This window comes from Sciurus vulgaris, assembly GCF_902686455.1.
Source record: "Sciurus vulgaris genome assembly, chromosome: 3".
NCBI classification, from domain to species: Eukaryota; Metazoa; Chordata; class Mammalia; order Rodentia; family Sciuridae; genus Sciurus; species Sciurus vulgaris.
In genome coordinates this window covers 113,875,680-113,889,488 of record NC_136463.1, presented here as the reverse complement: position 1 = coordinate 113,889,488, position 13,809 = coordinate 113,875,680, and the positions used below count along the sequence as shown (strand labels likewise).

The 13,809-nt window shown below is 45.8% G+C and overlaps 1 protein-coding gene across 1 annotated transcript in view; it reads right to left on the bottom strand.

Moving 5' to 3' along the window:
• Nucleotides 1-13,809, bottom strand: part of TANC1 (tetratricopeptide repeat, ankyrin repeat and coiled-coil containing 1) — a 226,962-nt gene that overhangs the window by 16,111 nt on the left and 197,042 nt on the right. The window contains 1 exon segment of the mRNA XM_079131851.1: nt 12,358-12,436. Within this exon segment, the coding sequence (XP_078987977.1) occupies nt 12,358-12,436 (79 nt within the window).

Sequence of the window (13,809 nt, the reverse complement as noted above, 5' to 3'; positions counted from 1 at the left end):
TCAGACTTAGGAAACGTGCATTAAGAGAACGCCATTTATGTCTGCTTCCTACCCGGATGCACTGCAGCAGAGATGGGTCTTCCCATGCGCGAAGCCAGTGGTGGAGGTCATCCTGCCTGTGCCATGAGCCTCAGCCAGTCAGCTGGCCCTGCTGCGGGAACCCTGCCTCAGGCTGCTCCTGCCATGATGACCCTGTTCAGGATTCCTAATAATGTGGGGCTCTGGAACTTCCACATTTCAAACCAGAATATGTAGCCTCTAAATCTGCCTCTTCAGTAGAAGGGTTATTTGGTGCTGATATTTTGAGAAGCTACAGAGGTAGAAGTTCTGAAAACAAAGTTGCTCTTATGTAAGGGGAGTTTACATCACTAGGGACCTCTCCCCAAGCAAGGGTGCCTCCTCCTATCCTGCAGCAGGACAACCACATGGCTGGAGACTCCCACCACCCTGGGAGCTGCCCTGCAGACCCTGCCTTGCTACCTGCTTTGCCTCGTGCCTCTCCACACCTGCCATCCCCATAGCCTCACCTGGGCTTAGAGAACAGTGGTATTCAACCTCAAGTCCACACCGCCTCCAGGAGATGTATCTGCCTCTCTCCCATGTACCCAAGCTTCCTCTTATTAAACTTTCAAGTGCCTTCCTCCCATAAACCTGTCTTTCATAGTGCTCAACTAGGCACTCTGAACGGTAGAGAAAGTTATTTCTTCCCCTGTACTGTGTGTGACCTGGATTGATGTAGACATGTGCCCTGTGAGTGGCTTGTGGGACAGAAGCCACCACCTGGGCCAGTTGTTCCTTGGCAACCTTCCTCCACTGGGGGGACCCTCTGCTCTCCTTGTGAGGTAGGAGCTCAGGACACCAAGATGGCGGAGGCAGGGTATAAGAAGGATGCTGCTGGAGGACAAGACAGGGATGTCCCTGTTTGGGATAAGTCCCATTACCAGGACAACTCCCACCACTGAGGACTTAACACCACAACTTCCACCATTTAAAAATGACCAATGGGTATAATGTGGGCAATGTTCTTATTAGGTTTTCTAAAGTAACCAGTGGGGGGAAACTGGTCAATATTCGAATCAGGTATCATAAGGTGGCAAATGGGGGCAAACAGGGCAAGCTCTTTTATCAGGTCCATACAGGCGAGAGAATACCCCCCAGCTCAGCACACAACACGCTAATTTCCAGACATCGGCCTTGAGCTCTCTCTCGCGTTGCCCACTCTGCTCAACCTTACGGAGTGCTTCTGCCACCTCCACCTTCGATGAATCTGTACTCTGCCTGTTCCTTGTGTGTGTCTTGCTCAAGTCTTTGTTCAGGTCACCAAGGACCTGGACGACGAAAAGACCTTCTTTGGTTATCACTGACACAGAGAAGAAATGAATCAAAAGGCAGACACAGATGCACACACGTGCATGCACACAGATGCAGGCGCTCGGTGGGCAGAGACAGGCTGGGCATGAGCGGGACTCCAGGGGAAGAGTAAACACAGGGCTGCCATTTGATGAGACTGAAGCAGCCCAGCCACCAGAGTGTTTCTTCTTTTATTTGGTAAACAAGCTAGAAACAGCCCTTTAAATCAGGACTTCTGTTGCAGCTGCTACAAAATGCCTGCAACAGGGCTCATCAGAGATGACAGCCCAACACCAAAAGCGGGCGGGTGCTTTACAGAGGCATCAGAGAAACCCCAGTTGGAACAGCTGACAAGTGGATGTGCCGCCACCCCAGACCTGGCAGCTGCACTGGATTCCACAGCCCCCTTTCCCTGTGGCCTGACATGCTGTATGTTTGGTGGCTAGATTCCTCTGCAGGGCACTGAGAACCTCTCCGTGCAGGCCCAGGATGTTCAGGCTTAAAAAAGACCACATTCCAGCACCAATTCCCAATGAGGCACCAGTTTACAAAAGATGCTGAGGGACAATAGGACCTCGGCTTCCCTTTTTCCAGTGTGAGTATTTTTAGTCCATCACTGCAAGCCCCCAGGCTAGGATGCATCTCAAGTTTCAGCAGCCCTAGGACCTCAGCATACCATATTGGGAAACAAGGGACACTGAAGGACTGCCAGCCACAGGCTGAAGCAAGGAAATCAGGGCAGAGCTCTGCTCAGGAATGCCAGACATTCTGCCAGAGGCCGCCCTCTGGGCTGACCCCAACTCTAAGGAGGGTCAAGGCACTCTTCCTGACCTGATGAAAAGGGGAGGGGACCCTGGGAGGAGGAAGAAAGAACCTGCCTGGGCAACACCTTGACTTCTGGCCAAAAAAAAAAAAAGCCAAGACGAAAAAAGGACCCGGTATGAAATGGAAGCTCTAAAATCAGTATGAACATGTGGCACCTTTTAGGACTGAAACTGGACACGAGTTCTTTCATTTGCAAAATCCTTAACAAGACAGCATTTATGTAATTAAATTCCTAGGAAAGCACATACCGTTTTCTGACAATCCTGATAAGTCTCACCTCAGCCATACTATCTTCAAAGTATGAGTAGTTTTGTCACGGCAGATGTTCATTTTAAGAAAAACCTGATTGACACTCAGCCATCTAAACTTATGGAAAACATCAGTGAGAAATAGTTCTTTGTACCATAAAATGGATACTTTGCAGGAATCTTTTACATATTAAAGTTCTTTGGGCCAAGATTTGATTTACAAAAACTGAGCTGTCAACTTGCTGGAAACATAGTCATTCCATCAACAGAGCTGCTCAAAAAAAACGTTACAGCAGATCTGTCACTCAAACACACAGGGATGTGCCACCCAGGCACAGGACAGATCATTGTTCCTCTCATTTGCTGTGGACCCATTTTAACACCTGAACTCTCCTTGCTAGGAAATAAGTATCTTTTGTACACCCACACCAAAAACCCAAACTGTCCTCCAAGGCCAGAACCAAGCGCGTGAGCAAAAGGCTTGCACCTGAGCGCACTTCCTACTGACCAAGAGGGTGATGTGTGCACCACCCTCAGCTTTCTTTGTGTATTTGTGTTCATTTGTACGATTTATTTCCTGTTATACTGACCTTTCCTATCTTTTATAAAAATGAGTGGAAAATGAAACAAAAAAAAAAGGCCAATATTAGTATTAAGCAGCTGGGTTCTCAGAAATGTCACCTAATCATGGTTAAGGTGGAAATCATCGGATATGACACAGATCCTCATCTTTGAAGGAAAAGGAACCCAAGCAAATAGCATGCATGAAATGTTGGAAGTTTCTGTTATTTTGTCTAAAAGGTAAAATATAATCAGGAATTTTTGACCCTGGAAATACAGGCACTTCTAACTCTTCACGTGACATCTTAAGAAGTTGATGATGTACCTAGAGGCCGATGATGGCCTGTGTTCTGCTGCCCTGCCATTTGGAACTGTGCTGTCACACTGAGGCTGGCCCCCATGGCTTCCAGCTGAAAACACTCCTGTCCCAAAGGCAAGACAACATACCTGCCCATCTTCCAGGAGCAGGGCTTTCCAGAAGTCAGCTCCCCTGGTGTGCTCTGCTAGGCACTTTCTTCTGTGAGGGAGGGGAAGGTTTCCACCAGATAGAACATGCTTTCCAAGGCCTATCAATTCTTCACCTCTACAAAGTTCAGGCACGTATTTGATCTAATCCTCAAAATCTTAAAGGATGAAATGAAAATAAAGCTTGTTCTTACTGAAAAACCTACACTTGCATCAGCAGACAAACTCCCCATGTGCTGGACTCTGGAACCAGGCTCCTCACTCTCGCCTCACCTGCCTCTCTGGGAGGGTTCTGTGCTCTGATGCCTTGTGAGTGGGAAGCTAGCATGGCCCAAATACTTTCTGGATTCAACGAGTCTTCACAACACCTTCCTTGCTGTTTACCACGAGTCTGGATGCCCATAGGCCAGGCTGGGCCCTGCAGAGTGAGTGAAGAGGTAACAGGCGCAGACAAGCATCATGCTCAGACATGTCCCCAGGCCCCCATTTCTATCGAGCTCTCTGAAAGACTAAAACGAGGAGAGGCAGAAACTAAATCTGGGGAACAGAATACCCTGACCATGTTTTAGCTTCTGCTACAAAAACATGCTTCCAGTCTCTGGGCGCGGGCTAAGATCACACATAAACTCCTGTAAAAAACCTCTTTAGAAAACACACAGCAGCCACTAAATAGGACTTCACACATGTCATCAAATTCTTTCCCATTTACTTATGACTTCCTCTTGCTAAAGTAACTGCATAGTAACTATAAAATTTTATCACTTAAATACTCTCCCAAGACAAAAGTAGTGGCACAAATTATTAATAAAACAATAATTCAGGGTTTGGTGGTGCATGCCTGTAATTCCAGCTGCTCCGGAGGCTGAGGCAGTAGGACCATAAATTTGAATTCAGTCTGGGTGACTTAGGGAGATCCTGTTTCAACATAAAAATAAAAATAAAAAGGGCTAGGGATGAAGCTGAGTGATAAAGTGCCCCTGGGTTCAATCCCCAGTACCAGAAAGGACAGAGGAGGGGCAGACAGAAAAGGAGGGAGGGAAACGAAAAGGAAAAGGAAGAGGAAGAGGAAAAGGAAGAGGAAAAGGAAAAGGAAAAGGAAAGAAAAGGAAGAAAGAATAATTCTTATCAGTCAACCTATCACACCCTTGGCCTTATATAAAAGCTACTGAGCATATATCAACTGCTGAGCACTGTGCAAACTACCATGGGTAATTCTCATGTAATCACAACAAAAACACAGAGAATGAGATGTCCCTCTTATGTTCCTTTAGCTGAGGTGAAAGAGTTGAGTCACAGGGTTACATCTTTGCCGTAGTCACAAAAAGAATCAGTGGCAGAGTCAGCAACTTAACCCAGGCAACTGAATAGACCAGGAGCTGTGCTCCCAATCAAAACGAATATGTGACATTTTTAAAGCTTGACATTTGTAAAGTATTTCCTACATGATGCTTCATGGCCCAGTGCACTCAGAGTTTATTTACTGCACAACCAATTTCTATGAGGCAACTACTGTTTTTTATCTATTACAGATGAGGGGGAAGAGGTTCAGAAAAGTCAAGCAACTTTCCTAAGGTCACACAGCAGTTGGGCATCTGGTTGGCATCTGAGTTCACAACTCCTGCACTGTTGCCTCCAGGAAATATGTAAAGACATGCAGCTCATCAAACAGTCACCTGTGAATGATGTTTAGAAGGAAGGTTCCAGAAAATACTTCTGCTGTTTAGAAAGAAGATTCCAGAAAATACTTCTGCTTTCTCAAAAGACAGTAGGAACAGTGTACAGTGACTATGTTCCCTACAACTCTGGTCACATGGCACAGCAAGGCCAGAACACAGCTCAACTTGGGGGCATGCAGATGGTACACCATGGTGTACCATCTGAGTTGTTGCCAGGGCCCCAGTCCAGACTCAATTTTTTTTCCCCCATTTGTATCTGTATCACCTCAAGTAAACCTCTTCACATGTACTCCAAATAACAAACTCCATTAAAAAAAAAAAAAAGATTTCCTAAAACAGGGACAACATACATCATACTTTGAAGATTTTGTTCTAAAACTCTGTCAGAAGGTTGCAGCTTCAAACTGTCACTTCCAAGTGTGCTGAGGAGTTCGTGTTTCTGGGAGGTCCATGCCAATGAAGGCATGGTGTCAGTGAAAAACCTGAGCATTTTCACCAAATCGATCTACTCAATTTTACACCTGGTCTCAGAAAAAGAAGATGGGAGGGAGTGGGCTGTGGTGGGGTAGAGGCCGCGGAGAAGAGAGAATATCCAAATATCTAAAGAAATGCTCATGAATTTTCCCTGGGCTAGCCCCTCTGATACACCCACGAGGGGCCTGGTCGCCCCCTTTCAGGCTTCTGTGCCAAGGACAATGGAGGATTTCTATCTTTCAAGATTCACAGAAACCTGGGTTTCCATGCCCTTCAATCTTATTGCACTTCCTTTAAACCAGCACTGAGTAGGAAGAAAGGCCTTGACAGGGATTTTCTAAAACAGGTACTGGTGAGATGCTCAGGTTCCAAAAAATCTAATGTCCCTTGTGACTCAGGCAAGTCACTTGGCTTTTCTCTGCTGGATGCATTCAGAATTCCATCTCTCTCAATTTTGGGGGTGGGTGGTGGTGGTAGTGGGGATTGAACCCAGCAGCACTCTATCTCTGAGCTATACCCCCAGCCCTTTTTAAAAATATTGAGACAGGGTCTCATTAGGTTGCCCAGGTTGGCCTCAAACTTGTGATCCTCCTGCCTCAATCCCCTGGGTTGCTGTGACAATAGGCGCGGGCCAATGGCAAGAATTCCACCTCTCAATCAATATTACACGCACTCTCCACAAGTCCCAGCAAGCAGTGGGACCACTCTTTTCTTCCAGTTTCTCAGTGGAAATTCTGTTCTGAGAGGTACATGTACAGGCTGAGCATTCCTAATCCCAAAATCCAGAATCTGAAACATTTTGAGCACCAACATGATGCTCGAAAAGTTTTTGATTATAGAGCATCTCAGATTTTGGATTTTGGGATTAGGGATGCTCAACCAGTAAGATCCATGTAAATATTCCAAAATATGAGAATCTTCCATATATGAACCACTTCTGGCTACAAGCATTTAGATAGGAATATTCAAACCTGTATGTGTAAGCACCACACCCAATTCAGTAAATTTAAAGTGTGCTTTAAATTCTTAACAAAAATAGCCTTTTTTCTTCAAAAAACAAAGGTAAAATTTAAATGAAAAAGTAATTTTTTAACCAATAAGGCACCCCAGCCACATACAGCCTGGTACACCTGGGACCACAGCCCAGCAGCCCTAGAATAGAAGAATAAAGTGGTTCTACTAGACAAGGGGAAACTTCAGTCTTAAAGCATGAAGCACTCCTGCCCAGCTTCCTGACTCAGTGTGGAGACAAGGCTGCGTGGGGGGCCCGTCCACGGACTGGGTTCCTGCTGCGCTCCATTGCTTCAAGACACTGGTAAAGGGAGGCGCGCTCTGCACATAGCTGACAGTGGAGAGAACTCAGCCCTTCCTAGGAAGAGGCAGATGAAGCCTTTTTAATAGCTTTAGCAACAGGAACCAATTATTTACAATGACTAAGCCCCTTTGGAAAGTATTCACCAATTAAAACAGCACTGACTTAACACAGAAGACTTAGCCCTTAGGGGCAGCTGGGTCCTACACTCTCTAAGCCCAGGGCTGGGGGCCTGCTGGAAGACCAGTCAGGAAGCAGTGAGATGGGCCTCTGAGGGGCAACTGGGACAGAGTGGGGTGACTGCTGGAGGCCAACAGGAGGGCATGGAGAGAGGCAGATGTTACAGACACAAAAATGGTGCTGGCATGAGCCATCCTGTCCCATCAGTCACGCTCACACCATGCCAGTTGGTGGTCAGTCCAGCAGCCATCTGAGCTGTTGGCACTGACGAGACCACCTGAGCCATCCTGGAATCCAGCAGGACATGACTGTACTATAACACAAAGAAATGAGGTTACTGGGTCCTTAAGAACCACTGGGCTCCTTACGCTTCCTGCTTCTGACAACAAGTATTTTCCCTAAATAATTCTACAGAATGAATACTGCCTGTCCTAAAAACTATATGGCTTTTCTTTAAATCTCCTTGCCTATTCAGTCAACACCTATGTGACAAGTCCTGGACTAGACCAGCACTGTCCAAGTTAGTGGCCAATAGTTACCAGTAGATATTTAAATAAATCAGCATAAAATAAGACAAAGATGTAATTGTGCAAGTCACACCTCAAGGGCTCAGTATCCTCATGTGGCTAGGGGCAACTGTCAGACAGCAGAGACAGCATCTCCTTCAGTACAGGAGTACACCAAGCAATCACATATGAGGAGTGACCAGGTGAGGGGTGGGAAGGGAGATTTCTGTCCTGAAGCAGCCCACAATTTGGGCGAAATAGTCTCTTATCAAAAAGCATCATTAACTGTAAGATTTACTGGTAAGTCCTGGAAGGCAACTGCAAAGAGAGTTGCAGGAGACACCTATGGAAGCCTCACTTACAGGATCAGCACATCTGCACCCACAAGAGCAGGCCTGGGACAGAAGGGCCTCTCTTCAGAGCAGGAGGCTGGCCACAGCACACTCTCTCACTCCAGAGCAGACTGGAGTTTGAAAACAGGGTTCCTCTGGCAATTCCCACAGCATGAGGTCACCAGCTAAGCATCTCTGGTCATTTTTGTTTGGACTGATTCACATCAAACATGGACATGGAAACAGTAAATCAATTTAGTAGGGACATCGTGGGAGCCAGCACTGACTGGTCATGGCTGTGGAATGCCCGAGCGAGAGATAAACCAAGCACTAGATGGACTCACACCATGTTTCAGGCCGCCCAGAAACTACTGGACCATCATCTGACCCAATCTGTGAGTGGCAGACAGCCAAGGGTCTCGGCAGCCGTGAGGCAGGTCAGTCTGGTGCAGTTGCTCTGAGCTTTCATCTGACCGTCACCTTCCTTCCTTATTCTCCACTGAAGAAGCGAAGGGGGCTGGGGAGATAGCTCAGTTGGTAGAGTGCTTGCCTCACAAGCACAAGGCCCTGGGTTCAATCCCCAGCATACACACACAAAAAAAAGAAGTGAAGGGCTGGGGAGATACGGAACTACAGAACGGATTTTGAAGGGCTGGTCTCTAAACATGGATCAGGAAAGAAGCAAATGGCCTCAGACACAGGTGAAAAGGAGAACTTTCCTAAGTGAAGCCCTCTGCTCTCTAAAATCAGTAGAGACAGTCTGCGAGTTTTCTAAAAGCTATGGGTTTATCGCAGTAAACTTGAGACTATGCACTTCCTGCTTGGGATGAATGTCTTCGAACTCTATTGCACATTTTCTCATCTCTTTGAACCTAAGATAGGAACCATCCACCTCTGTGATGACATTTGATGGCTCAGGGGCCAGCAGCAATAAGAAGCCTCACGCAAGCCCGTGCTCCCTCCCCACTGGCTGGTGGCTGTGTCACTTCTGTGGAGAGCCCAGTGCTTCCAATCAGCAATGGGCAGGACATCACACTTCAGCAACAGGGCCACAAGAGTCTCTCCTGGAAGGAGAGCAGAGAAGCACAGCATGCAGGGAGAGGCACCCCTACCATAACTGAGCAAAAGAGACAGGCAGGTGGCTGTGCTCGGCATAGGCTGACTGCACTGCACAGAAAACAACACCTTTCACAGACAGGCTGGTGAGCCAGAGAGACAGGAGACGCTGCCTCATGACCCCGACAGCCAGCATCTTGAGGCCAAACTAAATCTGCATTGAAAAGTTTATAGCTAAACCTGCACAGAAAAGACTTGTATAAACCTATGTGAGGGTTCCAGGAGAAATAATAACTGCATTATCCACACAGAGCTTCCACTTGTTCCAACTTCCACACCCGAGGCAGGAGTCACTTTCGGGATCCTACCCCTGCGCTGTGGCTAATAACAGACAAGGGCCAGTCTAGGGTATTCTGGACACAAAGCACCATTGAGAGGACCCAATGAAACCACCAACCAAACAACTGGCTTCACTTCTAAGGGTTCTTGCAGCGCATCCCACATAGACTGGGGAGCCACAAGGCTGCTGTTTCCACTGGGCTTGGTGACAACTTGGGCTGTGTGACCCATTCACTCATGTGATCACTATCATGGCCCCTGTCTTCTGCAGGCTGCCTGTGAGCCTCTCTCATCTGATTCACCCCACCTCACCAAATCCCAAATGCAGATCTCAACTTCTAGACAAGTGAGGAATAAATTCACATAAAGCTCCATATTTACAGATGATTTCTCATTTAAAACTTCTGTTGCAAGATTTCAAGGTAGCTCCCTGACAAGTACAGACCTGGAAAGGAGAAGAGTTTGAGGCAGGCAGTGCTGGTTACTTCTGAAGGAACACGGGTGAAAGATAACACACAGAGAAACACAGGGAGAAGACAAGAGGGGTTTTATAGACCTGAAGTCCAAGCCTGAAAAACAGTGTTTATGTTGCCTTTTCTTAGCCTAATTTTTCTTTCAGTACAGGGAATTCAATTTAGGGATGTTCTACCATTGAGCTACATACATCTCCAGCTCTTTATTTTTATTTTGAGACAGGGTTTGGCTAAGTTGCCCAGGCTGGCCTTGAACTTGCAATACTCCTTCCTCGACCTCTCAAGTCACTGGGATTACAGTATGAGCCACATGTCCAACCTTAGCTTATATTTTAGGACTTTCAAAGGTCTCTCAAAAAAAAAAAAAAAAAAAAGGAAAAAAAAATTCTTGGTTGGGTTGAGGATGTAGCCCTGTGGCAGCAAACTTGCCTAGCATGCATGAAGCTCTGGGTTCAATGCCCAGCACTGCAACAAAACCAAAACCAAAACCAAAACAAATAAACCCTCTTGGCTGATGAAATTCACCTGACGCCTGCTAAGGATGCTGAAACTGCTTCTTAGCCCATGAAGTGGTCTGAGGCCATACAGGAGACTTTGGAAAACAGGCTGAACTATTCTATATATTTTTTAACTGAGACCTGTGGGACAATGGCCAGAAGATGAATCCTGCCAAAGACCTCAGTGCATGGAGTCTCTAATGAGAATACAGTCTAAGCCAACACTGTAGGCTGGTAAGACCCTGAAGCAGAGAACCCAGCCATGTTGTGCCCAGACTTCCAACCTACAGAGAATGAGATAATACATGTATATTGTTAAAATAAAGAAGACTGGGGGGAAGTTTGCAGTGTCTCACAGTCTCGTTGGCCAGTAACCCACTGGCAGAATCTCAAGGCGGGAGGCAATGAAATTCAGGACTGGTCATCAAGAGAAAAAACAGCCCACACATAGCCCTCAAAGTCAGTCCTCTGGATTTTTCTTCGGGGGAAAAATAAATCATCTTGAATAGTAAAGGCTGGAGATCACCATCTGAACTAAGGCTGTGGTGCTCCTCTGGCTAGCAGTGACCTCACTGTCACTGTGGCCACCTCTCACAGCTGTCACTCTGTATCAGCCACTCCAGACAGCTGTGTGCAGCAGTTCTGTTTTTCCTAACAGATGAGTCACCTCAAACAATGCAGGATGCTGGCTCTCCCCAGACCCTGTGAATCAGAGTGTCTAGGAGCCTGTGCTCTCCAGGCTGCTATCATCCGGTACCTTCAAGGGAGATTGCTTTACTTCCTTTAGTAGTTGCCTGCCTCCTAAATGGCAGGTGATATCTACCTTGTCTGACAGAGACACCTGTCCCAAGGTACTCAACCAGGCAATGAAGGGGTGGGGGACTCCGACTTTCTAGCTTCAGTAAAGTCCTGTTCTCCACTCAGCTACACTGCTGCCCATGACACAGTATGGAATTTGATGGAAACTTTTCTTTTGCCAAATGACAAAGCAGGCTGTACTATTTAAAAGTATGGTGAAGGACTCTGTAAAGAGGAAGTGGCAATATTGCAGCCTGCACACTTTTGGCACCATGCATAGTCCACACCATCTGGAGTCCTGTGCTTTCCCTGCAACCTGGACTCTGCCTGTTCCTCCTTCAGTCCCAGATGACAACGGGGAGCCAGGCCAATGACCGACGTCCTAGAGGGGGCTGCCGGGCTCTCAAGGGCAGGACTGCACTCCCACCAGGAAAATCTCTGAGGCTTCTCATAAGTGTGAGTTAGCTAATAATCTCTCCACACCACCATCTGGCTTGTTAGGAAATACTTTAGAAGCATTTGGAAACAAATCTGTGCAAGAGAAATGGAAATCACACACCATATATACAAACAATATAGCCTGTAAATGCACATTAAACACTTGCAGTTATATTCATTAAAAAATAATTCATAATCTAAAGTCTTAGACTTCTAATATCCATTTGGTCTAATGGAAAATTTCCAACCAGCATTATCTTCATTCATCAGAATTTTGATCTTCATTAAAATGCACTCTCTCTTCTGGCTTTTTCCCCATTATAGTTAAACACATACCCCAGACCAATAGAAACTGACTGATCGGTTCTGTTTAGTATTTTAGGTAGGTGCAAGGAGCCTGAGTTCTACGCTCATTTCACAAGGCAGGGCAGGCCCTGGCCCTTCCTAATGAGCCATCTTTGATTCACCTGAAAATGAGGGTGGATGTGCCTGCCTGGCTCACTCTGCACAAGTCACAGGAAGATCAGGTGGTCAGGACAAGTGAAGACCTGGCAGATCAGATGCCTTAGTCAGGTGTCTGCATCTGACATTCCTCAGATGCACGATAACTGCTACTCTAATTGAAAATGATTCAAAATTTTATATGCTTCCAGCGAAGTTTTACTACTCGTTTGGAAAGTTTAAAAGCTTTAAACTTCAAATGCCTCATGATAAAATAAAAATAGGACTACATGCATCACGAGTCATTCTTAAGACAATTAGGCCACGATGGGGGCTAAAACATCAAGCGAGATGCCCCAGACTACATGCAGCGGAAGCCTAATTACCTGTTTCTCCCCACAACGTGTCGGTGCCATTGACTTCTATTTCATGTTCCTCTTCCATTCCCAGCAAGCACTGGACCACCTGTCAGAAGTGGCAAGGTGATTTAATGAGTTCTCATGGCAATAGGTGCTTATTATATCCCATATATCAAAGAAGAGAATGTTGTTTTTTAACCATTATTATCTCATGCTGCACGAGGAGAGAAAATATAATGAAAACTGTTTTCAAGCATAATTCATATGCTATTCACACTTTCACTTGGAGAAGAATTAAAAAAAAAAAAAAAACTCAGTGAATTTCATCAACATTGTTCAGAATTACTAGGTACTCAGAATTCTAATGAATTCCAACATGACCCAAATATGCCAGCCTAATCAACAAAGGACACGGCAGATCACATAAAGTGCAGTTTCTGCATAAATCACCAGAAGATGGTGAATCCATTTTTTTTTAATAAGGAAGGAAAACCAGGCGTGCTCAATCTCAATCTCTCTCTCTCTCTCTCTCTGTATATATATATTTTTCAACAACAACAAAAATTTTTAAAGCATCATCCAAATGATTTTTCTCTACTTGGCAGCATTGTTCATTTCCCTTTTGGGCATCTTCCCAAAGAGCAAGTCAGGTCACAACATGGAATGAAGGTAGGAAAGCTGGCTCTTAGGGAGTCAGATGCATCCACGTCCTGGACCAGGGCCAACATTCATCCTGAGCAACAGCAGCAACAGGAGAACAAGACAAAGTCATCTTCCAGCCTTCCAATTCATACCCTCTAACTAGGTCTGAAGTATGTCTGCAACCAAATCCTGGAACCTGCAAATGTTCCCTTAAATGGCAAAATTGCAAATGAGATAACCAATCTTGAAATGGGGAGATGATCCTGAATTATCAGGGTGCACAGAGTACCTGCTATCATTATCTGATATGACCACAACAGTCCTAGGAGCAGGATGACAGAAAGAATCCAAGTCAGAGGAAGGAGCAGGACAGCTACAATTAAAGTGACACGTTTTAAGGATGAAGGACAGGGCCGTGAACACCAGTGGCTTCAAAAATCTAGGAAAGCCAGGAAACAGACCGGCTTTCAGAAGACCCCAGATCTTTCAGAAGGAACAGTGGCCTGCTCATACCTTAACTTTAGACCTTTGGCCTCCAGAACTCTAAGCATTTAAGCATGTATTGATTTTAGCTACCAAGTTGGTGGCCACTTGTTATGACAATGTAGGAAACTGCTACATCCTCCAAGTCTTTGGTGAATAAATTCTGCTATTTTCCATGAAACAGTTACTGGCTGTGATGAGGTGAGTTTTGCTCACATTCTGCTCAGCCAGCTTTAAAATGAGGGGTGAACATGAGTTGAGATAAGAGCTAAATCTACACTTGGTGTCCCTGGTCTCCTTAACGATGATTTTTCACATTCTAGACACACTCAGGTTTAGGGAACAGTTTAGAAA